This window comes from Numida meleagris, chromosome 12 (genome assembly GCF_002078875.1).
Source record: "Numida meleagris isolate 19003 breed g44 Domestic line chromosome 12, NumMel1.0, whole genome shotgun sequence".
Lineage (NCBI taxonomy): Eukaryota > Metazoa > Chordata > Aves > Galliformes > Numididae > Numida > Numida meleagris.
The window spans coordinates 3,944,041-3,969,241 of record NC_034420.1 but is presented as its reverse complement, the minus strand read 5'-3'; the positions used below and the strand labels follow the sequence as shown (position 1 = coordinate 3,969,241).

The following is a 25,201-nucleotide window of genomic DNA, read 5'->3' as shown; positions in this document are numbered from 1 at the left end:
TACACATGCACATGCTGTGGGTGCAACACTACACAACAGCATGAAGGATTCCCAAGGATTATGAAGATTCTAAGTACTTAAATCAAGTGCTGGGCAAGTCTCTGTATTGCTTATGTTCTCCTGCACATGGAAACATCAGCTCTGAAAAAACACACTGGGAATCTCCAGAGAATGGGCTTATATATATATGGCTTTCAGCAATTTTTCCTTCTCTTAGTGCTGGAAATTCTGCAACAGCAACCCCTAGGGAACTATAACATGACATTTCTATGGCTGGTAACAAGAATGAAAGTGCAGATGCAACAGTAGAAATGAAAAACATGCGTAAGAAAGATTCAGTTAGAGGCTTATGGGACTGTTTAGGTGCAAAGTGTTCTACCATTCTTAGTTTTAATAGAGTTTAAAACTTATTTTCCTCCTGTTCTATCCAGAAGAAAGATTGCCAACATTCAGATACCTTGGCAAAATGCAACAGAGTTAAACACGCAAATTTGTAAGTGCATGCAGGTAAATATGCATGTCTATATTTAAAACTTTTAAACAACCATATTTTTTAATAGATTAGTGATACTTGCAGACAAGCAGGAAGCTGAACACAGACCAAAATAATATCATGTAATTTGGGGTACTGAATAAACAAATATTTTATTGTTGAGATGTTACAGATAGTTAATTCAGACTGCTATATTTATAGTTAAGAAAATTGTGATTTTGAAGTGGCTAGATTTCAAATATCAATGACTTAACAGCTTTTACACATAAAAAATAAAGCCAAACACTTTAAAGGGGCTTCAATTATAACAGACAATAAAGAATCTAAAATAACTTTATCTCATTTTAAAGGCAACACATTTTAAAATATTTTAAAATTGGTCCTGTGTGATCTGGAGTGGGCACAGGCCTTCTGCTACTGAATAATGATAAGTGATAAGCAGGAGTAAGTTGTGATACATCCTCAAAGTGGAGAATATAAGCTTATATCTGACATTAGAAAGCAGGTTGAGCTGTAGAGGGCTACAAAAATCAAAGACGAAAAGATCTCCCTTTCAGTCAGGAATTTGCTTTGGGCTGTCCTCCGTGAGATATAAACCCTCGTTATTCACTTTGAATACTAGCACGGCACCAACAGGGGGTTAAGAACATCAGAGAAATTAGTACCAATGAGTCTCAGCTGAAATGTGCCTGCTGTATAAAGGCTATATCCTGATCTCATACACATGGCAGGGTCAACATAGCTAATAAAAGCAGCACAGTTAATTGCAGAGTGAAACAACATAATATAAACAAGAAGTAACAAATCCGAAAAATGAAATAAAAGTCTGTTGTTTTCCTCTTCCACCTTTGGATTTTATGTCTAACTAAATGTCACACATTTTTAACTTGGAGTTAGAACAGGAAGAGGAAATAGCATTTGAATTTCTGGCACTGTTGGTGGTGAAGTGTAACATAAGTGAGCTGCTCCTCTTCTGCTCCTCCCCGAACACACTAAGGTAGCTACGCAGGGTGCTTAGTAGAGACAGCAGTGTTGCTCTTCTACTCGATTTAGAGGTTACTGAGCCAGAATTCATTATTTATTTATTCTATATTACACAAACATATATTTTCCAGTTATTCCTATGGCACAGATCAAAGCTAATCAATGTAGGAGCTAATAAGCACACTGTTAGTTCCTAGCACTTAAGTAGTTCATTAGCTCGCCCTTGGGGATTTGATTTATAAATTCATATAGCAAAATGCCCTCAGCCTAGCACATTCCTTTCCTCTACTGCATCACTAAGAGGGCAATTTAATAAAAAGCAGAGATGGGTTTGCATGACTCACACATTACATGCTTTTATTTTCTTGGCTCTGCTGAGACATAACCTTCTGCTCAGTCACACACTAGAAACGTGATTTTAACAAGAGTTTGTTAAACTACTTATATATTTTTTTTAATTTAAAAGTTACAGGAGGCCACAGAGGATATCTGTGCACAACCTTTATACAAGCATCTCGAGGTCCTGAGCTCAGTGCGGGATGACACCTGCAGCAATGACCCAGGTGTTTTTGAGGCAAGTGACACTTCATCCCCCTCAAGCTCCATGCGAGCAATGCCGGGGAAAGGATCAAATCTATGCAGGCAGAAGTAAGGACATATCTTTGGACAATCTGTGTTATCCCACAGATAGTGTCATTCTGCTGCCACAGGCTCGTGCCACAGCTACAGCTCAGCATTTGTAGCTGAGAGAGCCATGCAGCTGCAGCATGAACTGAGGCTGCACTGTCCCTGACATAGGGTAAATGTCTTCGGGCCAAGGGTAAACGTGTGCTTTGTGCTGTAATAAATTCTGTCACTTCACCACTAAAGATCATCATCGATGTCCAGAGATAACAGCATGAAGAGTACTGTATTAAATGTGCACATGGGAAATAAATTCAGTTACTGTCAGATTACAAAATCATGCATTGCTTCTCAAAATATATACATTGTGTTGAAAAAGGGTGAATTTTACTAAGGTGTGGAGATTCTTGGAGTATACTGAAACTCATTCAGACCGTCAACAACATCTGCCTGTCCAAAGTCTGCCTCTGAAACAACACTTTTTTCTCCTTTTCTATTCAGATGAAACCAGTGAGGCAGACAGCTAGGCCACCAGAAAGCCCACCAGCTTTCTGGTGGACCTAACTAATATTTATATAAAAACGATACAGCTGTTTTAACAGTCAGAATCATGGACTCACTTATATCTTGCATGTTAGTTTAGAGAGAAAGTGAATCTAATTGCTGATACATGACAGTTTCAAAATGAAAAATTCACCGGCCTTCTCCTGTTGGATTAAACTTCAGACTCTGTTTCACACGCTCATTTTCTTTGTTTCACTTAGTGTGAACAAGTACATTATTTGGTATTTTTAGTATTTAGGGAATAATTGCACTTCACATTTTAGGCACTATTATAAAGTCTGTAGTTCTGATAATTGTAGTCAGACTTCTGATAGTTTTGAGACTGACATTTCAAAGTAATTAAATTATAAGTTTACAGTTATTAAAAATACATCTAAAAGGCCATAAAACTGACCTCAGGCTTGGGAACCTGTGATCCAAACCCACTTCAACACCATTATTTGTTTGTTCAGCAGTTTCATCCCAGCCAGTAAAAAATTATGCTGCCAAGCAGTATTCTAAGTGTTCGTGGCACTGTGAGACATAAAAACAGACCTGATGCCCTTATTTTCACGAAGACTACTAACACATCTTTTCTTATGTAAGTAAAACTCCACTCACTATAAATACAGCCCCACCTCCAACTGCGAGGCTGCCTGCACCTTCCTTCTGAGGGGAACAGACGGGCAAAGCCCTCACAGTTCAAGACAGGAGGCAGCCAATAGTGGATAGGAACTTTCTGAAGTTATTTTGACTACGACTCAGTTTGTTCTAGCATTGTCTGTTATGAGGATACTTCAACTTCCCTCTGAAGTAATCGGTATTAATCAATGTTGGCAGTACAACACTAGACTAATGCCCTGTGGGACAGTAAGAAAATACCTTCCTGCTCTGCTCTGTGCTGGAGCGTCCTCACCTCAACACTGCGGGCAGTCTGAGAGCCACAATGCAAGGACATAGAGCTGTTAGAGAGCGGCCCAAGGAGGGCTGCGGAGATGCGGAGGGGTCTGAGGGCCCAGTGTGTGAGGAGCGGCTGAGAGCACTGGGTTTGCTCAGCCCCGAGCAGAGCAGGCTCAGGGCAGCCCTCATGGCGGCTGCAGCTCCTCACAGGGAGCGGAGGGCAGCGCTGAGCTCTGCTCCCTGTGACAGCGACAGGGCCCGAGGGAACGGGGTGGGGCTGCGTCAGGGGAGGGGCAGCTGGGGGTGAGGGAAAGGCTCTGCCCCACAGGGCGGTGGGCGCGGCCCCGAGCTGCCGCAGATGCCGGGTTTGGGCGGTCCTGTGTGGAGGCAGCAGCTGCACTCGATGGGCACTGTGGGTCTCTTCCAACTCAGCATATTCTGTGATTCTCTGATTTTCATGTACTTTGTGGCAACCTGTACAAACCTCCAGAGCTCCCTTTACAATAAGAATGTATGACTCTTACTTACCCTACACTCAACAATATACTATTTACTTTCTCCACAAGAAAATGTACTCCTTATCTTTTACTGACTGCTCCCTAATGCACAGTAATCCTGTCCATGACAGCACCTAATTGCTAACAGCTGCACTTCAGCCCTCTCCTGAACGTACAGTAAATTCAGACATTAAAGATTTTCCAGAATATACAATTTCTGATACAGAGCTGGTGAGGACATAAAGTTGTTTGTGTATCTTCAAATAAAAATGTTATTTTGGTAAATATCTGCTTTCCGCAAGAATTCTCAGTTTTCAAATGTATGTACATAGAAACTAGAGAGGTCTGTATTTTAAAATGACCCTTATTTTACCAAAGTTGTCTGGGGGGGTAGAAGGCCAATAACAATTTATTTGTTCAACTACGTAACAATATCCTCTATGCTAATTTGCTCCTACATAATATGGTGCTAACAACAGCAATGCTAACTCTTTGGAGGCTTGCTGTTTTTCCTTCCAGCAGTGCAGTTAACTGAACTCTGTGAAAGAACACTTCAAAACGCAACTTGAATGCAATCTGATGGTTCAATAAAAGAAAGCCAGGCAACTCTTCCCAAACTTACTTTAATGCCAAACAGCTTGCAAGAGTATAAAAATAAAGAGCTGTATAGTAGGAAAAGCAATAGGAAACAACACTCTTCCAGCTTGCACCTACCTTTGCACTGGAAGTGGTGAGTTGGAGTTGTGAGCAGCAGCCTGTCCACCATGGCTTCTGGCCCACTGCAGCGGGCTATTCCCGGCTCTTTGTACCCTGCCTTTACCCACTCAGAAAGCCAGCGGAGGCTGCAATCACAGTGTAAAGGGTTGGTACCTAGAGCCCTAGTTGTAAGAAAAAAAACAAATAGTTATTTTGATTTGCAAGAAAATATAGCATACCTTATCTCAATGCGGTACATTTTACTCTTGTACTAGAATGCTTTATTTCAAAATGTGTGAAATAAATCTTCTAAATATTCAGAAAGTCTTCAAGAATTATCTCCCCCTGTATTCCTCCTCCTTTTCTTTCTTTTCATCATTAGTTACAGAGGTTGTATAAATACTTAACAACAAATCTCCTTTTCAAACAATAAATCACTTTTTCAAAAACTTGTGCTTGAGAAATGTCGAGAGATATATTGCTTTCACAGAATTTTCCAGGTTGGTTTCTTTTATTTAACTCTTTGGCCTTCATGAGCCAGTGAACTGTGCTATTTAGTTTGGACCAGATGACTCACTCGATGAGTCATGCATACAGAGGATACCCCTATTTTCAAAACTGCAACCTGGTGTCTGTGAAGCTTGTTTACAGCTTTGAAAACACATCTGCAGGTTAACCCATCTCTTGAGTGACATCACATGGTTGAAGCAGATGCATTCAAATAGTGTAATTATAATTCACAAAACTTTTTCATTATGAATGGAGATCTATCCAAAAAAAAAAACCAAACAAAAAACAAAAAACAAAACCCTTTTTACCTTAAATTTAGGTGCTGTCTTTACTCATTTAGACTATTTCTTTCTCAAGTGTCATTTTAGGCAATGAGTCAATGATAAATAAAGGTCAAACTTTAGAAAAATCAGTCTAGAAACTATTAATTTCTGGACGTGTGAAGAAATGTATGTTGGAAGACTGCATTTATTTTGCTGAAAGGCTTTAGCTGTGCAACACCTGAACTGCAATGGGAAAATAATAAACTAAATAGTTACAGATCAGCATGAGGAAGAGATACTTAAGAAACCAATAATTCAATTTGTGTTTTAGACTTTACATATGTTAAAAACAATCTTTAACATGGTATTTTAAACATAATCTTCTTTTGAATAAAAATATCAGACAGGATATTACGATAAAAACCTCAGTAAATTTGTTGATACATTTCTACTGGAGTGACTAATGAACCCACTGTGCCCTAGACAGATTCATAATGAAGGTTCATAGGTTCAAACTCTGTCTAGCGCTCATTCATCAAAATTAAATGTGTACTAAAGCACCGTATTAAAAAATATCTATCCATTCCTTCTGTGTGATTCTGTTGCTTACAATGGGAAAAAAACTACTCAGTTGACTTTTTGACCCTGTAACCCTGTAACTGTGATCAACCAGCTCACTTGTCCAAGGTCAAACAAAATACAGCAGTGAAATTTGGACCCAGAAATTAACTTCAGCACTGAGCAACTGCAATATATAAAACAGCAGTGGGAGGATAATTTAAGCCCAGTTACCCGTGTTAATTAATCTTCATAAAGTACATTGGAAATAAAGGTGCCCTATAGTCACTAGAACTGATTACCAATAACATTATTGTACAACTACAGAAATTATCACATGTATCTTTCTGTTCACTTATTTTTTTCTTTTTCTATTTCTCAGATCTATTGTGCATTATTATATTCTCATTTGTGTGTTCTGACATACGCACTTTATTTTTTTGCCCACTATACCACACTATTTGAAGGAGGTAAAAATATCTTGTGCTGTAATAAAATATCTCCAGCAGCATTTTCAAAACATGGTGCAAATATTTCTGTTCTGCCAACTTCTGATAGTGATAGGACAAGGGGGAACAGCTTTAAAATAAAAGAGGGGAGATTTAGATTAGATGTTAGGAGGGAATTTTACACTCAGAGAGTGGTGAGGCACTGGCACAGGCTGCACAGAGAAGCTGTGGGTGCCAGATCCCAGGAGGCGTTTGGGCCGGGCTGGATGGGGCCCTGGGCTGCCTGATCTTTGGGGTGGCAACCAGCCCACAGCAAGGGGTTTGAACTAGAAGTAGATGGTCCTTATGGCCCCTCCCAACTAAGCCATTCTGTTATTTTATGAATAATTAGCCAAGATAATGTGAAGATAAAGAGTGCTACGTGGGGACTGCTTATTTCATTTGATTTCATTTATTGATAACTAACACAGCTATTAAGTAAAGGCGAGATGATTCAAGAGGATCAGGAATCTGAGCTGTTTATCAGTAACATGTCCGAGAAAAAGACCTGCTGTGCACAATTAAGAAGAGTTTCTTTGTGAAGTCCCTGGAGCATGGCAGTATTTGGCAAATCAAACTGGTTACAGAGCTGTATATATCACCGAATGGACAGAGATGAGAGGACAGCATACGTGAGAACTGACCTAACTGAGAAGTTCTGTTTTGCCCCAACGGATTTTGAGTTCTTTTTAGATATTAATATACATGGTCCTTCACTAGTACTTTAACATTTTTATCATTACCCTGGACTGAACAAATTAGCATAGTCATGGCTTAAATAGACAATTATGTGATTCAAGTAAATAAAGTTGTAAATTCAAAACAGAACAGTGTATATAATACCACATATAAACTTTTCTCTGTCTTTAGTGAGGTTTATCTGTTACAGGTTGTTATAACAGCTACATTCAGATAATATATTTGCAACGTAAAGGAAATTCAGTATTTACTAGTAATCTCTTAAGCTTTAAACAGCATTGGAATAAGTGATTAAAGTATCTAGATGTCAGTTTTATTCTTCCAATTGCAAACCATTTAAAATCTATTACAAAAGACTGACTGAAACCAATTCTTCTGTCTCTGCTAGAAAAATATCCAGCTCAGTACCCTGGTGGTCAGCTTCCTTCAGCCCTAATACCCGTCCTACCCACAGCCATACAGCTTGTAAATTTAACACCAAGTTTTGCTCTCCTGGAGTTATGAGTTTGATGAGTAGCAACTTCTAATACCATTTAAAAATTACTCCAAGCACATGCTTTCTCCTCAAAGATCTTGGTATCAGGAGAACACAAAAAGAATTTATTTGCAAATCTATATGACTTTGAATAAGCACAGCTTTTTCTGGCTTGTGAAAAGCCTAACATCTAGCAAGATCATTGCGGTTGCTGAAAGTTTCAGATGATCACACCGCATCCTCTTCAAGAAATTGGGGAGCACAATTGTACTGTAAAATTAAATTGTTCAGCTGTGCAAATTACACCCCAGACAGGTCTTATTTATTTTATGGTTCCTATTTATTACTGTTCATTTGTGTTTTGTGTATTTTACATTTCTGGCAGCACATACATCTAAACAGACAGACTGCAGTGATTGTATTGGACCAAAGAGGTTTTTATCGCTCCCTAAGGTGAATGGTTTACCCAGGAAAATTTTGTCTGCACTTCATTTAAAGTGAACCCTGAGGACAGTCCAAACAAATGGGGCATGGTATGTTTATCTCATGCATTCTAAAAATACCCTCAGAAGCCAGACTCCCTGTATGGAAGGTGTCACTGCATTCCAAAAGGTGATTCAGGGCTTTGGCTCTGTCAAATTTCACTCCAAAACAACACAGAAAATGGCTTTACTATGCTGGGAACATGACAATGAAATATATTTTGCGCAAGATGAGTATTTTCTTTGACTGAGGTGCCAGGGTTTAAGTTTGAAACTGAGAGGTTATTTCTCAGTTGTAGTTGACATTCCCTAAGTTGCTCATATATTATTTCTATCTGTACCAGTCTGAGATATGTTTACTCTTCTTTGTCTATAAAAAGACTGAGATAGAAAGCTTTGCACAGAAATCACAGCCCAAGGACGTATTTGCTATCCAGTAAATATTTGTGTTTTTCACATTTTCTGGATAACAGTGCTGTTGTGTTCAGTAAGTTTTCTGGAGGGCATGTTTAAGGTCTAAGAAACAGATAAATTATGTTAAATGTACACATGCACATGCACACACATCATGTGTAGCATCACACATTATCTCACATTTTGTGTCCACTATTTTGGCACTGACTGTTAGCTCCATGTTTGTTTCATAATTCTTACAGCTGTTTGTCTTTTACAGTTCTTCCATCAATTGAATTGCATTTAAAAAGATCCTGGACCTCCACTAATCCAAATAATCTCTTGAAATACCTGAGACTTTTACTAAATTTTAATTATTTTATACAAATTACGAGTATTAATACTGTGATTTGACCCATTTCCCTACGATTAAATATATATTGTCTGAAGCAGTGATTCATCAAGTTCATGCACTGACAACATTTCAGTATGCAAAACATATGACACTTATTAAGCACTGTATTCACATTTGCTTGATATTTGCTCTTTGTGGGAGGTTTCCTGTCTCTGTCTCAGACCATAACACACTTTGCATTTCACATAGACAATGCTGAAAGAAAGCCTTAAACACAAAGTCCGCAGAAGAGGAAATTGTCACATTTGCTCATTTGGTTTTCCTTAAGAAAATATTTTGGTAACTAATAACAACAGGTTCTAATATTTATTTTATTTCCTTTGAACAGTTGCTCTGTGAATATCCAGAGCAGAATATGGAAACTACGCAGGAAGAACAGAATAGCTATACAATCTGAAATTTGTAACGATCTGTAGTGTTTTATAAGTCTAAAACTGAAGAACGTAGGAGTACTTACAGATGGGACAGGGACACCAGGTCGTTGAATGAACCTTCGGGAACACTGGAAATATCATTCCCATGGAGCGTCCTAGAAAAGTGGAGAAGCAGGAAGGATTCAAACCACAGTACGGTCTGCTCCTCAGAAGTGAGGGAACTGGTGCTTACGAATGATACTTAATTTTCCTTCCTTGTGAGTTTCTACAAGCTTCACAACTCACAAGCTTCCATGCTGCTTCTAGATGTTGACATTTAAAACAATGATACAATCAGAACTGTTGGTGACTAATGTTTTAAATTAAAAAGGTGATACACTATTTATACTATTGAAAGTGTATTGATGACAAGCAGACCCTCACATACAGACCTGTAATTCTTTTATAGAATCCCATTAGCTGGAAACGCAAAGAAAACAGAAGAGGGAAAATAAGAAATGCGAGAGTTAAATTAAATATTGACTTCAGAGAAACCCTAGGAGAGAGCAAGGGTCCATGAGGGCAAATATATCTGCACTTTCACATTCTAGTTTTCCATTCTTACAGTTGAGAATACCTTTTTTGTGTGGTATCTTAGAAGTCTGTTTGACAAATATATTTATGTTACCAGTGAAAATACTTGAAATTAGTTGTTTTAGGGCACCATTAATCCTGAATAAAGAAACAAATATTTTTCTATCAAGGCTTTCAGGATCTTTGTGAAAATGTTCTCCACTGCTTCCAGGACAATTTCAGTAGACACACTATCTCTTTTCTAAGAAATATATTTATGCATATGTTACTCAGGCAAGCATCAATGGAAAGATTTTTCCTGCAGCTTGTTGAGCACAATACTTGTATTCAAAGTAGCAGACCTAAGAGTAAAAACCATTAATTGTGATTACTTCTGGTTTTCATTGCAATTGCAAGTGAGATCCCGGCTACAGAATCGGACACCACCATGAGTAGCAGGCAGATAGAGTGGAAGAGCTTGCAGCACCAGGGCTATGTTTAGATGGGAAAACAGGCAGCAGCATATGATTGTGACAGACTGCAGGAGGGGAGCAGATGCTGGAGGTGATGGTTACGCAAAAACTATCTAGAAAGTGCACCAGAGAAGATACGTGATCATGTAAAATTTTGTTTTTTACATAAATAGAAACAACTGTTTAACTGCTCATCCTATGCCTTACTAGATAATTATCTGGCAAAATACAGCATAGATAAACATTTATGTAACTTTTCTATTTTCTGTGTCACTGCCTGGAAGCTTAATACTTCACACAGTAACAGGCAGAAAGAACTCAAAAGGAGTCAGTGTCACTGGATCTCAATAGCCTTTTCTCAAACAAAAGTTGGCAGAGAAGTTGCAAAGGTAAATCACATCAACATTTTAAAACCAATTTTTTTTTATAATTCTCCCCCGACTGCATCACCGATGGCAAATTGCTGTATGCTTTACATCTTCTGTCCCAGGACCAGCCAGTACCATATATGCTCTAGATGTGGCAGAAGAGGGCAGAACACAGAAACCTGCTGTGTGTCAGGTTTGTAGCAGCAACTTCCCTCAAGTTCTCTAGTTTGCTTGGTGATTTTGAATTTTTTAACAGTATAGATGCTTGAAATGGTGAAAAGGCTAAATATCTGGGCCCATGGAAATACACAATAGCCCCAAATAAAAGTAAAAGCATCTCTTTTTGCATCCTTTTTTCCTTTCTTCACCCTAACACCACTATGAACCTCACCAGGATCTGTGTGATGCCTTAGAACTCTTATGAATTTAACCTTTCCACACTGCCTTCCACCAACACACACACAGCAAGAAAAGCCATGCTCCTCAGAGGAAGATGCCCCTTGTCTTGTGTTCTGGAAGCCTGGGCCCAGCCATGGAGGCTGTGAGCTATGTGAGCATAAGCAATGTTACCGCGATCACGTTTCCCAGCGGCTCACTGCAGCTGCAGTTTCCATTCTCATTCTAATGCAAAACTTTTCTACGGGGCATGAAACCACAAAAACTACAGCAGAGTTGTCCTGCTGGGATTTTTCTTACAGTTCTTGACACGAGAATACCAAAAGCTTCCCTTTCCACCATCCTGAATTTCTTCCAAGCAGATCTAGTTTGGCTATTATTAGTAATGCTTGGCATGCGTAAGTAAGAATGAATCTCCAAGAAATTCATTCAAACAGGAACAGGAAGGATGTGAAGTCCCACACAGGAACTCCAGATAAAGCACACTCTCCAATTCTGTACAGACTGACAATGGCAAAGCCATACACAAACAGCTCTGATATGTTTATGTTGGTGCAAGGGTGCAAGATCAGGCCTGGTCAAGAAATTATCAGAAAAATGCATCCTCCTTCATTTAAATAAGAATAATCTCATAACCTATGTTCTGACATTTTAAACTACTTAAAGATGTGCAAGTGCCCTCTGAACAGAGAGCAGAACTTCAGTTTATCTTCACATCATATCAGTTGTCTTTATTCTGTGAACGTGTGTTTTTGCCTTCCTAAACAAAATGTCTTGGAATCCTTTTGCAAGAGAAGCTGAAGAATGACAAAGTCATTTACCTTTAAGAAGGTAAAACATCAAAAACATAAACCCATGTTTAACGAAGGGCTTTACTACGTACCTCAAACACTGAGGTATGTTCCATGGATGCAAGTGACTGCATTTTAATGAAAAAATAATGTCAGCAATACCTCCACCCATACAGCTAAAATGAAATGATAAATGCTAAAAGCTATAAGAACCTCAGTGACAGGAGAATTCAGCAGAACAATGATTTTTTTTTCTTGTTGGATCAACAACACAAACACATTCTGAGCAAGAGCTCAATTAAAATCCCAAACATTTGGAAAGTTAAAGCACATGCATGCATGTATTCTCCCCCAAAAGCACAACTTCCAGGTATCTTCTTGTCTAAATATCAGTAAAAAAATCAGAGAGTGAATTTAAGGTGATGGGGGCTTCCTCTCAGAACGCAGTAACAGAACACCTGAATTCCTCAAACAAAAACTTTCTTCCTCGTGTAATCTAATTTATTTCTGTGTCTTGAGAAAAAGATATCAACTAAGAACATGCTTATGCGTTTCTGTTTTATTTTTTGTTTCTTCTTAAAAAAAAACAAAACAGCAGCAACAACAAACCCCCCAGCTGTCCCCTGGTCCTCTTTCCCAACCTGTTGTCTCGTAACATTAGGTAACTATAAATACACTTTTTTAGTAAAGAACAATCTACTCTGTAAAGACAGAAGTCTGGCTAAAAGCTTGGCTGAACTTGCAGAATAGCTACAAACAGTCATTCTATGATGCAAAAAAAACCGCCAAACAACAACGAAGACAATTAATATTTCTATTAGGTCAACTCAGTGCAACATCCAACATGGAAGTTGGTTCCAAGGTTTTGTCTGAAGAGTATGTGCAGTAGTTTTCTCATCACATATACTACTATGTTTGTGTGAGCTCTGAACTACAGCACTTCTCTAAATAAATGTGAGCTCTTGAACTCCAGTAAACAATCCATCATTTTTCAGTAAAACTGGAACATCTCATTTTAGTAGAATATTTTGTAGCTCATTTAGAAATTTTTCCATGAATACAACATGGAAAATTGCTTAGTGATCTAATAAACTATTTCTATTTCTGGACTTTCCCTCCAAATTAAAGGGGTACAAAATGTTGTAAGTTACAACACTGTCAAAGAATAAAAATAATCAGTTCAGGACAACCAGAGAGTTCTAACATTTATAATTCCTTTGTTTCAATCTCTCACCTTTTAAAATCTGTTAATATTAAGCTTCTGAAAGGACTAGTTTCGGAGAAGAAAATCAAAAATTTTCATTGCAATAGTCTTGGTGGAAAAGCATACTGATATAAACTTTTCCTTTTGAAAAAAAAAATCATAAAAATTTAAGATGTTGAAATTGCTCCTCAGCACACTCTGGCTGCCATCTTTGCCTGGATCATCCAGGCAAATATTGAAGACCTGATTATGAAAACGCTGATATATATTCAGGCTTAAACATAAACATTTTGACTCTGCCCCTTTCTCAACTGGGCTTGTGCTGAAAAGTGTAAGAGACAGAGGACAGAACCTGATATCTATCAGAGATCAGTTTCATCATACCTGCGTGATTAGTCTGATTTTCAAATATGTATTTACTTCACTTACTCTAGAGAGTCAAAAAGTAAAGAAAACATAAGGAATTTGGAAGACACTGAAGCTTGTGTGAGAAGGTCAGGTTAACTTTCAAAGGCAAGCACTGCCAAAGGTAATGAGATATCTATATTCTTTTTATAAAAAAAAAAAATTAAAATGTGAAAATTGTATTGCTGATGTTTTCTCTTTTACATTCTTTTGAGAATATGGATAATAAATAACTGACAGTAACAGATTGCACACTATCACTCGGAAGCCCATTTTCTCCCTGGAGAATCGATTTTTAATAACAACGTAGATGACATGTGGCAAAAGTTGTAGCTGATACCAGAGTTTTGTGGGCCATAATAAATCAAATCAATCTGGAGGCTTCCAAATGCAATGAGCGGACAGAGATTCCCATTCAGGCTTCATTTCACTCATGCTGCTCTGTGCAAGACAAGGGGGGCTTCTCCCTTGGAGAAGGAAGATATTTGCAATTTGATTAGTAGATCACTTAAGAAAGCCAAAAGATTACAGCTGATACTCAAAATAATGCCCTTTGTTTCTGTCCATACATGGTCTGCAAGAGTAAAAGTAAAAAGACAAACTGTAGCTATTGGAAAGAGCGAGACAGGGTATATCTACACTCTAATTTGTTGTAGAGAATCCCAAACTAGCTTTAATCAAGCTAGCCTGCATATCAGAAGCAGGCCAGAAGACAGTTCCATCTGGAATAATTTATTTGGCCATGAGACTGAATATATTCATATATGGCTGAATGTCAGGACTCATGTAACAGTTCAGATGTGACCATCGTAGTGCAGTAGAAATCAGAGTCCCAAGCCAAACTTAAAATAACAAATCCAAATCATGTATCTTTCTTGTTTTTAACAATGAAAGCTGGTAATCTAAATCTGTCTCATAAGTTAGGAGGCTGAAACCTAGATATCTATTTTACCACTTACACCACAGTAGAAGAGCTCTGCTGAATAGCACTGCCCTATATCTTCCACAGTTGTGGTACCTCCTGCGTTGACAGCTTGATTCCACACTTTGGGATTCAGTGCACAGCAACCATTGCTCTTTAAATACACAGATGCTTCTGTATGTAAATGAACCCTAACTTAAAAAAAGAAAACATGAATATGAAGTTTCAAAGCACTCAGGACATGCTATTCAACTTCTCTGTCCTGACCATGTAGTGTTTGAAGGTTTCCCCGCTGGCATGCCAAAGAATCACATCACAGATGAGCTATTTTATTTTTTTTGCTTCCAGGTTACCATACAAGTAATGACAACCCACTTGTTTTGCTGGGCAGTAGGGAGGATGGTTGCTTCTCCACCTTGTCCTGATAACTGTGCATGGCGTCACACATCCACACAAAGAACCAAGCAAAGTGAACTCGGGGTGAGCTTCTGATGGGCAGATGGGGAGTTCAGTAAAAAGAAGACTGAAGCAGGAGTTACTCTAGCAGATGCCTAAGAAAAGCAGCGGAGGGCTGCTTTCTGTAAGGAACAGGCCCTCAGCCAACACTCAAAGACTATGGAAAGAAGATAACTTTCAGAGGAGTATGTAAGCAGATTGCTCAATCCACAGAAAGCTTCTGGAAGCAGCTACAGCAGAAAAGAAGACAGGAGAAAAAGATCTCCAGGGAAAGAAACCAACGTGGACAGTTCATAATGACACACTTCTGTCACCATGAGGTGAAACTTCTTCCACTTGCATTTGCTGATGCATCCAGTGTAAACTTACACTCTAAAACATGATCGGTTCTCACAAGCAAAGAGAAAAGTCCTTTCCTGTGAGATACCCAAACACTTTTCAAGTAGGAGTGACAGACTCTGTGCAGCCTCTTGGAGGCCTGTTTCCATGATAGTTCTTGTCCCTGACCTATCAGAGAAAAGGCATTCATCCTGCAAATATGTAACTGCTTCTTTTCCAGGTTTAGCGCTCACCTGCTCTAGTCATCACTGGACATATTGCACCTAAGTACAAGTACACTGAAGCTAATTGCATGAAAGTATTTATGACTACTGAATCAAGTGAAAGCCATCTGCTCATTAAAAACCTCCCTGCCATCAACAGCATTTTAATAAGCTGCAACTCAGCTGCACTGAAAAAGTACTTACAGCACTCTAAGAGACCTGAGCCCATTGAACGCGTGGACTGGAATGCACCGAAGTCTATTGTAGCTCAAGATGCTGCGAGAATGAGAGAACACAGTTACAACACTGTATTTTCTTTGATTATTCCGCTGTTACTTCAACAATGAAGAAGCATGCAAAGCCACATGCTTGAGTCACAAGGTATATAGTAACTGTTTAACATCTGAGATGGTGTCTGAAAAGCAATTCAAATTTCAAAAATTTTGGGCTACTTACAGTGTTGATAACTGGGTCATGTTGCTGAAGGTATAATTGGCCAATACACTTATGCTGTTGTTGCTCAAATCACTGAAGAAATAAAGAAAATATCGCTTTAGAAATTAGTCTTCTTAAAGGTTACCTAATATGTGCACAGCAAAATGACTGAGGCATTTGAGAAGTCAAACATTAGCAAATGATATAGTATTTTCTAACCGACTTTGACTAAGCTCTAAAAGCAAGTCACATCAGAACATTTTCTCAATAAAAACCTTGGACTTTTCAGTAAGGCATATTTCTACCACACAGCATTAAAAAAACTAGTAAAAGCAACATTTTCAGAGGAGAAGGATAAATTAATAGATTATACAAGCATGGGTGAATATCTGCTGTACCAGTTTGCTTTTCAATTTATTACAGGCATACAATTTCCATACGCTCTTAACACTGACAGCTACTAGAACAATGCTGTGTAAAAAGAATGGTCACTTTGGAATAAATGGACTAAATAAAAGATGGGAAAGGAGTTTGCTTTGCTTCAGCTAGAAACAACAGGAATTTCATTTTTCATTTCAAAATAGTCTTTTAGGCTCAAATAGAACATTTTATTTTGTTGTTGCTCTCCCTTGAAAAATAAAATTAGAGATGTTTCCAAATAAAATATTATTTTAAAGCAGATGATTCCAGTTTTCCACTCCATATATATGTATATATATATTTGCCTGTTATTGTTCTGCCTATTTGACTTGAGTATCTACAGCTGATTAAAAAAATTCTGATAAATATTTCAGCCAAGAAATTTTGCTCTGGTGTATTTCAGGATAACAATTTACTCATTGAACTCTAGCCGTGTTTCTATCTGTATGACTGCTCACAGCAAAAACAGCTATGTAAATTTTCATTACTGTTGCATTATAAATACTACCTCAACTAGAACAAATTAATGCTGTCTCCTCTGCTAATGACCTTTACAGCTTTGCACAGATAAATCTGCCAAGTGGTACAGCAGCAGCCCTCACGAGAGGTTCGTCCTGCTGCAGATGCTGGAAGCTCCTGCAGAGGAAGGGTCTGTGGTGCCCTCAGTCACCTCGCTCTTTCTCCGCTCTTCAGGAACAATCACTGGTAGCAGTCACTGCTGTGGAATTCCTTTCCAATTCAAATTACAGATGGTTTTTGTTTTTTGTATTTTGTTTTTTTCCCCCCACACAGTAATTTCTCATGTTCCATCTACAACACAGTGCAGACAGAGTTTCTTGACATTGAAACCACATATCTTACATCAGTGTCAGGTGCCTGAAGGCGGAGAGTCCCTTTGGCACAGCCGTCAGGTGGTTTCCTTCCAGGTATCTGGAAAAAAAAAAGCACATTTAACAGTTATATAAACACGTTAACAACGACTCCCGTCACCCAATCTGCATCATGAATGAAGAAAATACAAATTTAAGTCAGTCGCTAAGGAAATTGTCTTTGATTCATTGCTTTGAAACTAAGAACTTTTCCTCCGTAAGTTAATTATCCCTTATGCAAAACATGACAGTAGTTTACTGGTGGTTTTGTTCAAAATTTGGTAGTAAATAAAAGATACATGGCCCACAGCAAAGGGAAACGTTCACTTGGTCCTTCTAAGATGGCAAATGAAGAAGTAAGGGAAGAAGGATTGTATGGACTGTGCCCTTTACATAGAGTTACCTTTAACAAGACTCTCAAGAACACTGAGTGCTGACTGAACCTGTGGGAAGGGTTTTGTCCTGTGCCTGTACATCCCTTGCACAGACAGAAAGAGCTTCATTGCCAGGTCTCTGTGTTGCAAAAAGTTTCACTCATTCCATTGTCAACATAAATATCCATGGCTCTGATGCGACATTAATTACACCATTTCCTCCTGCAGCATACACTCCCTTCTCTCTTTTCAAAGCACATGGGTGCAGGAGGAAACCTTGGTACAAACTGAAGATGAAAGAGGAAGTTCTCTTTGAATGCAAGCCTCTCCCACAAGAACTAAGCATATTTAATAAAACAGCTTGTGTTTACAGTGTGCAAGTAGCTTGAGGCACCATTCAGTGTGTCTCTGTTCAGCAACGTGCACAGGTGGGCTGAAGCTGTGAAGGATAAGCCTATGTCCTCATTCTCCTGGAAAACAGTGCCTGGATTTTTCAGGTTCACTCCACTGACAACATATAAACATTCAGTTATCACAGGAAAAACTCTGAACAAATACAGTACTTCCCAAAAGTTAGCCCAGAAGAGAGCTCATGTGCTGAAGATTCCACAGCTGACCCGTGGTAGCAATGGGGCACAGGTCTTTTCCTCTTTGTTACAAACAGCAGAGACAGAGCTGAAGTTTTTTTCTTTAACCTTGTTTAATTTTTTTATTTGGGGGGGGATGAAAGTGCATCTTTGGGAGTTACCGAAGTAATGAGACTCCAGCAGAAACGTGCCATGGCAGTGCCACGGCACCGTCCTTCAGATACCTGCCAGAGGCCGCATCCACCCAGGCAACAAACCGGCCTTCTCAGAAAGCGCAGTGTGGGAGGAAGGCTCTGCTCCCTGCACAGGTGGGGACTGAAAATGAAACACTACTTCCTCTCAGAACAGGTCAGGGCATTTTTCCTGAGCTAGGCAGACCACTGCCACTGATGTGGTACAGTTTGGAGTGTTACCATGCGTGGCCAGGAAATGGAGCCCACAGACACCAGAACACTCCGTGTGCTGCTCAGAATGTAAGCCAAACCCACGGCAAGAACTTGTATCCCACACATACAATTTTCTTGTCTTTGGCAGCAGACCTCCTTATTCTGCATTTACTAGAGTAAACAACAATAATAACAGATTATTACTGTGCTGCATGTTCCCTCTCTACACCAACTGTAACAACACAGAGATATTTACGTAAACTAAATCCAAGAAATGTTTCCCACAAGTTTTATTTTTATTTTACATCATTTAAAAACTGTAAACACTAACAGAATTTTTTACATAACACATTTTGCAACTGTCACGTTTTGATTTTCCCCTTTTATTTCGATATAATGGCCTCTCATCATTTCTGCTGCCTGAGCTCTCTTTTCAGCTGAGCTACTCCAGGCGGAATTTCTCCCAAGTTGTTGGATACTGGAGCGTGCTAGCGATAAAAGGCAAAATCCTCGCTCTGAAATGAGCAAAGAGGAAAGCTCACTTTTCTCCCATCCCCAGCACTGTGGTTTTCTGTTTTGCCTGCGCACACAGTCCTGTAAAGGCAGAGTTACCTCGGAGCACGTGGAGCTGACCCAGATCCCGCTAGGATTAGGCTGGACAAGCCGGACTACGGGCTTTTGAATTTTTAACCAAAAGCAAAATCCTTCCTTAATGAAAACCTGTTGAGCGTCCACAAAGATCACAAGCATCGAGTGCTGCTATTATACAGCAAACAGTTCACCCTTGCAAAGGAGTGAGGGCCGTTCTGCTGCCGCAGGTTATCCCAAACCACAGTGTGGATTAGTTATGCCACATTCACACCTCCTACGGATATTCATAATCAGCAAGTGTAAAGTCACTTGCTAATTTTGACTGAATTTGATAAAAAATATTTTGAAAATGGAGTGGCTTGGTGTAGTGTAAATTCACACTGTAAATTGTTACACAGAAGATCCTCACAATTTAACCACATGTGTTAACTATTTAAAAGGGCAAATGGTGTCTCATTTCCCCAGTTGTGGTCTGCTACAGATGCAGTGGGCTGCTGAGAGCCTGTGCCTTCCCGTTTATCCTACAATGTCTGTAAATCCTAAAGCCACGTACGAGGGTACGTTAAGTCTCCAGTGTATATTCCATGCATACAATCAAAAGGATTTCCAAAGGAAATCAAAAGCAGGTCATGCATTATATATTTGGAGGCAATATATGATTTTCATTTAGGGGAGGAGACTCCACTCTTGCAATGCATTGAAATCTTCAGAAATACATTTTCAGGATATTCTCTTGTTGATCACAATATGAAATGGTCTGCAATTTGAACAAACTGATGATGGGTAGACCAGTTTGGGTTTTTTGCCTATTCTGCTTTTTGGTGAAATCAAAACTTGATGGCGCGCATTTTAATCCAGTGCTTCACTCCTTCAACTAACACAGACAGGCCGGCTCCTCGAGTTAAACTCCCACAGAAGATCTGCTTTGAATAGCACAGGATTTGTACTGCAAACAATTTGATGGTTACATAAATGTGCTCGCAAACAGCTGCAGTACTTACACTAGTGGTATAATTTCTGAACACAAATTTATACTGAAAAATTACTGACCATGCACTTCTCATGCATGCAGAAGACCAATTCCCCAACATTAAACCTTTCACTACATTATACAAAGAAAGGCAATATTTTCTAAGCAATGGGCATTCATTTTGACAGTATTTAAGTGCAATGGATTTGAAATAACTAGAGCCTTATGGACGAAAGAACATGCCAAGAACGAGGAGGGTCTGAGCTGCAGCATTCGAAGAACACAACGGCTGCAGGTGAACTGTCACCCACTTGCAAGGCCTCTGTCAGAACAAGGAGAAGATTCAGGAGCGGCAGCTCTGCCCCTGGCTCAGCTGAAGGTGATGTACAGGAGCTGCAAGAGGGTTGGAACTGGATCTAGTGAATAGCAGAATTATTCCTGAGAGTATAGGGGCAGAGCCCAGTTACAAAACTCTGTGTGTACATCTAACCATGGAGGAAGTTACAAAAACAACAACAGAAAAACCAAAACAACAGAATAATGAGGAGGAAAGATTGTAATTTTTAATTCTTTCTAATGCTTAGCCAACATGAGATGATGTACATGGCATCTGGTGTGCAAAGAAATTCTGGCATGAATGAAAAAATTATATCTAATTTTAACACTCAGAGTCAAGCTATTAATATACAGAGAGACAGAGTCAAGAGTGGGTGTTAGTGCCTTAACACAGACATGCTGACTAGTATTCAGAACAACCTCCTTTGCTTCTTAGAGTCTCTAAACTCTGCAGTTTAATATATCAGATTGGAAATTGCTTTTTATCCCATGAATACTGCTGAGAATCCTGGAGTCTGAATAATGACTTGTAGACAAGTAACTACCAGAGTGAAAACAGGAAAAAAAAACGACACAAAACACGTGCTCATGTTCTTACAGAATGACACCAACCACATGTAAGGAAAGACTCCTAAAATCTTGCAGGAGTGCTAAAGGCAGAAACCTGCATGACCAGGAGGGCTGGTGCTGTGGGCACAGCCATGCCTTGCTCGCCCCTGCCCCATCTGCACCGGCTCCTGGAGCCCAGTGCCCGCAGCCCCCAGGGGCTCATCCAGCACCTTCCACAAGTACTGACTTCATGTATTAAAGATTCAGAACTATGCATAAAAGATGACCAAAAAAAAAAAAGGATGATAAAAGCATCATGTAACCATCTGAATTACTTGGACATTTTTTCTACAGAAATGACCACTGAGCCATAACGTCGAGCTCACAGCAGCAATCTGTGCTACAAGGAGAAACAGGAGAGAGAAATCAGTTCTTAGGCAATAACTGACACAGCACAAAGCCTTTTCTTTAATTTCTTTGAGTATTCCATATAGACTGTTATATATAAAAAAAGATACTTGGCAATTTTATGCAGCTCTAAAAGTTATAGCCGAAACCTTTTAATGCAGATATGCAATATCCTAAAATTTTGATGCAAGTTTTATTTCCTGAAAAAGGTGGCCTGGAAGAGAACTGGTGTGAAAGATGAAATATGTGCAGATACCGTACATCCACAAAACATGAATTTTAAGAGCTTCAGATTCAGTTTCCTGAGAAGACACACAATTCAAGCACTGATCCAGGTACGAGTCTGGATCTGAAATTTAAGAAAGGTTTGGAAAATTGGACTCTGGATTTTGCTGCACTCATATGTCAGACCACAACCCACACGGCTGACACACAGAAACGTGACCATATTTGTGAGAAAAGTGAACGCCCTGAAGTTACACTTAACTTTATTCTCTTAATGCTAAAATCACCTTTCTGACATGCACTCTAACTTCCTCACTCATGCAAAATATCATTTGAGACTACCAATCTATTTAACTTCTCTAAACAGATGGCTGCAGATTTCAGTCCTATATTTGAACTGCAACTAGAATATTCTTCTATAGACCTATCCATTCCTTCAAGTGGGAGAGCTTTGCTTTGCTGGAACAGGCAGCAGCCCAGAGGCAGGCAATGAAGAGCTGAAAGGCAGCTGGATGGATTCCTCATCAGTCAGCCTCTGGGGAAAAGCGTGGTGCAAAAAGGGACTGACCAGGCTCGCAAGCAAAGGAACAAAGCACATGGAGGAAAAAACACAAGCAGGAGAGAGGTTTGTAAAGAGAGAAACATCCAAAGCAAGTGCAAAGATTAGTATGTATTAATATAAATCACAAGCAGTGATGTATGGATGGTGCTTAACAACCCCGTCACTGCTCTCATATAGCACAGTGCTGTGACAACACTGGGTCTAGAGATGACACTGCTCACATGATTGCCTTCAGCTTCTCCCCTCAGTGCAAATTATTTGCTGTAGGTCTGTAAAAGGAATGGGATTTTGTCAGATAAGACTGTATTAGAAAATAGAACGTGTATTTGTCAGAAAAAAAGACCAGCACTCACACACTGAAGTAATATGTAGAAGGAAAGAACATGGGAAACTTAGTTCAAACAGACTTTAAAAAAAAAAAAAAAAAAAAGGAAAGAAAGCCTAAAACACAAAGCAGGAATGAGGTTAAGTTCCAGACCAGCTCATTGCATAAACATGTGTTGAATTTCTGGACTAGAAAAGTGCTTGTGTTCAAAGAACGAAGGCTTCTCTTCAGAGCAAGTAAACAGTAGGAAAAAAATGCAGGCAGTATGTGTATATATATTTCATAAAGGAGTTTGGAAGAAATAGTATGTTATTTCCCTATTCCTAGGAAGCTGAAAACCCCATGATGATGGGTTCTGTGAAAGAAGCACTGGGAAATACAGATTTCTTGTTCATCATCCATCTATAAGGCAGGAGACGCAGTGGTCTCTCCAGCTCTATTCCATGTGGAAGCACTCCCTGCCAAGGCAGTCCCTCCTCCCAATGGGGTGCAAACCAAACACAGGTACATCTCCTGCCACTCCCAGCTTTAAACAGGAGGGAGACGATGGATGTCCCATTTGCTGTCGATGCCCGCATTCAGAGCTGAGAATCAGGAAGAAAGTTGGAAGGGTTGGGCCCAAGTCTCCACAGCACCATGCAAACGTTGCCAGTGCTTTCAGCTGAGCTGTGGCACAGTGAAACGCGACCCAGCAAGCGCTCACTAACCTTTCCCCTACTTGTCCGTGTCAGAGCTACATACATCTTTTCAGACTGGTATTTAATGCCTGTTACAATGAAAGAATTCCTGTTTCAAGGTTATTTTAAGACCTCTAAAAGAATGTTAAAGAATTGCTGAGAAAGTTATATTCGCCCACAACAGATTGGTTTATCCGGATACATGGCAGTGTTTTCTTTTTTTTAATCACGTTGTATAAAAACACACTGCAGTTTAATAAAAACACTGTAGCTAATGTGCCTTGTAAATGAATGAAGTTTATAAATGCCAGACTGGCACATCCATAAAGTCCCACTGAAATGCTCCCCTGAATCCCATCACCTTTCAGGCCTCCCACAAGGGGAGCTGCAGGCTTCAAGGACAAGAGGCTCTTCGTACTGTGTCCCTTCCTTGGCACAACCTCTGTCCTTGGTGGCTTTGTGCTATGGGGGAGGCAGGGGCACCCCCCCACACTGCTTGCAGGTTGCTGATCTGACAGTGCAGAAGTGGAGAAAGGCAGAAGATGAGAAAGGCAGCATGAGCTGAGGTAACAAGGAGGAAGGTTTTTTCTCTCCCAGAGCAGCTTTGACTGCTGTACAGGTGGGAAAGCTGAAGGCATCCCTGCTCTGGAGACTGTTACGGCTCTCCCTGGCCATGTGGAAGCAGTGATGTTTGCTGCAGCAGGTAACTGGTGTGCTGTGCAGTTCCTAGTGCCAACAGACGCACTTTGCTGAGACAGCCTCTGCAATCTTTGACAATGTACTCCAGCCTTAAGACGCAGCTCAAGGGATCTGGGGCTGCCCTCTGGGAAGGAGGGCACTTTGGTGTGAGGAATGTAAATAGACTGAACAAAATTAATCACTTTTACCCTGTGTCCAGACAGTTATTGGGTTCTGTCTGCCAAATAGCTGTGGTCTTCAAAGTGAGGCACGAGGTGGGGTCCTGCAGGAGATGCTGATTGCCGCAGCAACTATGACAGTTCTCAAATACAGAACAGAAAAAACTACACACTAGTAACTTGATACATTGTCTTCTAGATTATGAGTAGCATGTTTATCTCAATCCAGAAGCAGAAGAAAGGCAAGTAAGACTGATTTTATTTCATTTTTAAAATTTTGTTCTTTTCACCGTTTTTGCCAATTTTTTGCTTTGGTAACTGCAGCTCTTTTTTGGTTTTTTTTTTGGCATAGATACATATAAGGAGCTCAATTTATGTTGGTTGAGAGGAAGTGATCAGGATTGAATCTGGAGGCAGTTGGGACAGATTCAAGGTTATATTTGCAGAACATGAACAATTCTGAGCCAGCCAGTCCATGGCCCACTGTGTTCTGCTGACACATTTCTGGATTGAAAGCAGAAAACGGAACTAGAAGCTTGCACAGCCATGAGGCTCCTACTGAAGAAGACAGTCATGTAAGCCCCTATGAACTCAAACTGCTCAGTTCCAAGCTACTGCCTCATTTGCCAAAGAAATAGCTTGAGAAATGTAGCAGTTTTCCAAAATGTGAGATTAATTTCACTCTTTTTGTGAAAGTTATGTCGTCAGTGTATCAGATAGTATCAGTAAAATCCAATATGCAAAATTTAAAGACAAAAATTCCTCAGCATGGCAGTGGAAATCAAAGCAAAATCTGTGCTATCTTATTCTTGGCAAATCATATTTGAACTAGAACAAGACCTGAGCAAGAACAGAGTAAGAAACCTTATAGATTCTTTATCATTGATGGCAATACATAAGGTAATACATAGGCCTGGACTTGGCTTTGGATTCAAACCACTTTGAACATGGTGTTCCCATGGATGTACTAATTATTGCAAAATATCCACGTTAATTTGCGTTCTCACATACACTCTCAGTCCTCTCCTCATTAAGCAACAAGGCCCTATATTTGACTGCAACATTGCTAAAAACAGCACAAATCCCCTTCCACTGCAAAGGGAGTTAAAGGATGTGTATTTCATTCA

General features: G+C 39.6%; 1 protein-coding gene across 3 annotated transcripts in view; it reads right to left on the bottom strand.

Annotated features, from left to right (window-relative positions):
* SLIT3 (slit guidance ligand 3) overlaps positions 1-25,201 on the bottom strand; it is a 536,914-nt gene that overhangs the window by 70,771 nt on the left and 440,942 nt on the right. For all 3 annotated transcript variants that reach the window (XM_021410240.1, XM_021410241.1, XM_021410242.1), the window contains 5 exons: positions 17,220-17,288; positions 15,960-16,031; positions 15,708-15,779; positions 9,478-9,549; positions 4,756-4,919 (listed from right to left, as the gene is read on the bottom strand). In XM_021410240.1, the coding sequence (XP_021265915.1) occupies positions 4,756-4,919; positions 9,478-9,549; positions 15,708-15,779; positions 15,960-16,031; positions 17,220-17,288 (449 nt within the window). The remainder of the gene's footprint in view (positions 1-4,755; positions 4,920-9,477; positions 9,550-15,707; positions 15,780-15,959; positions 16,032-17,219; positions 17,289-25,201) is intronic.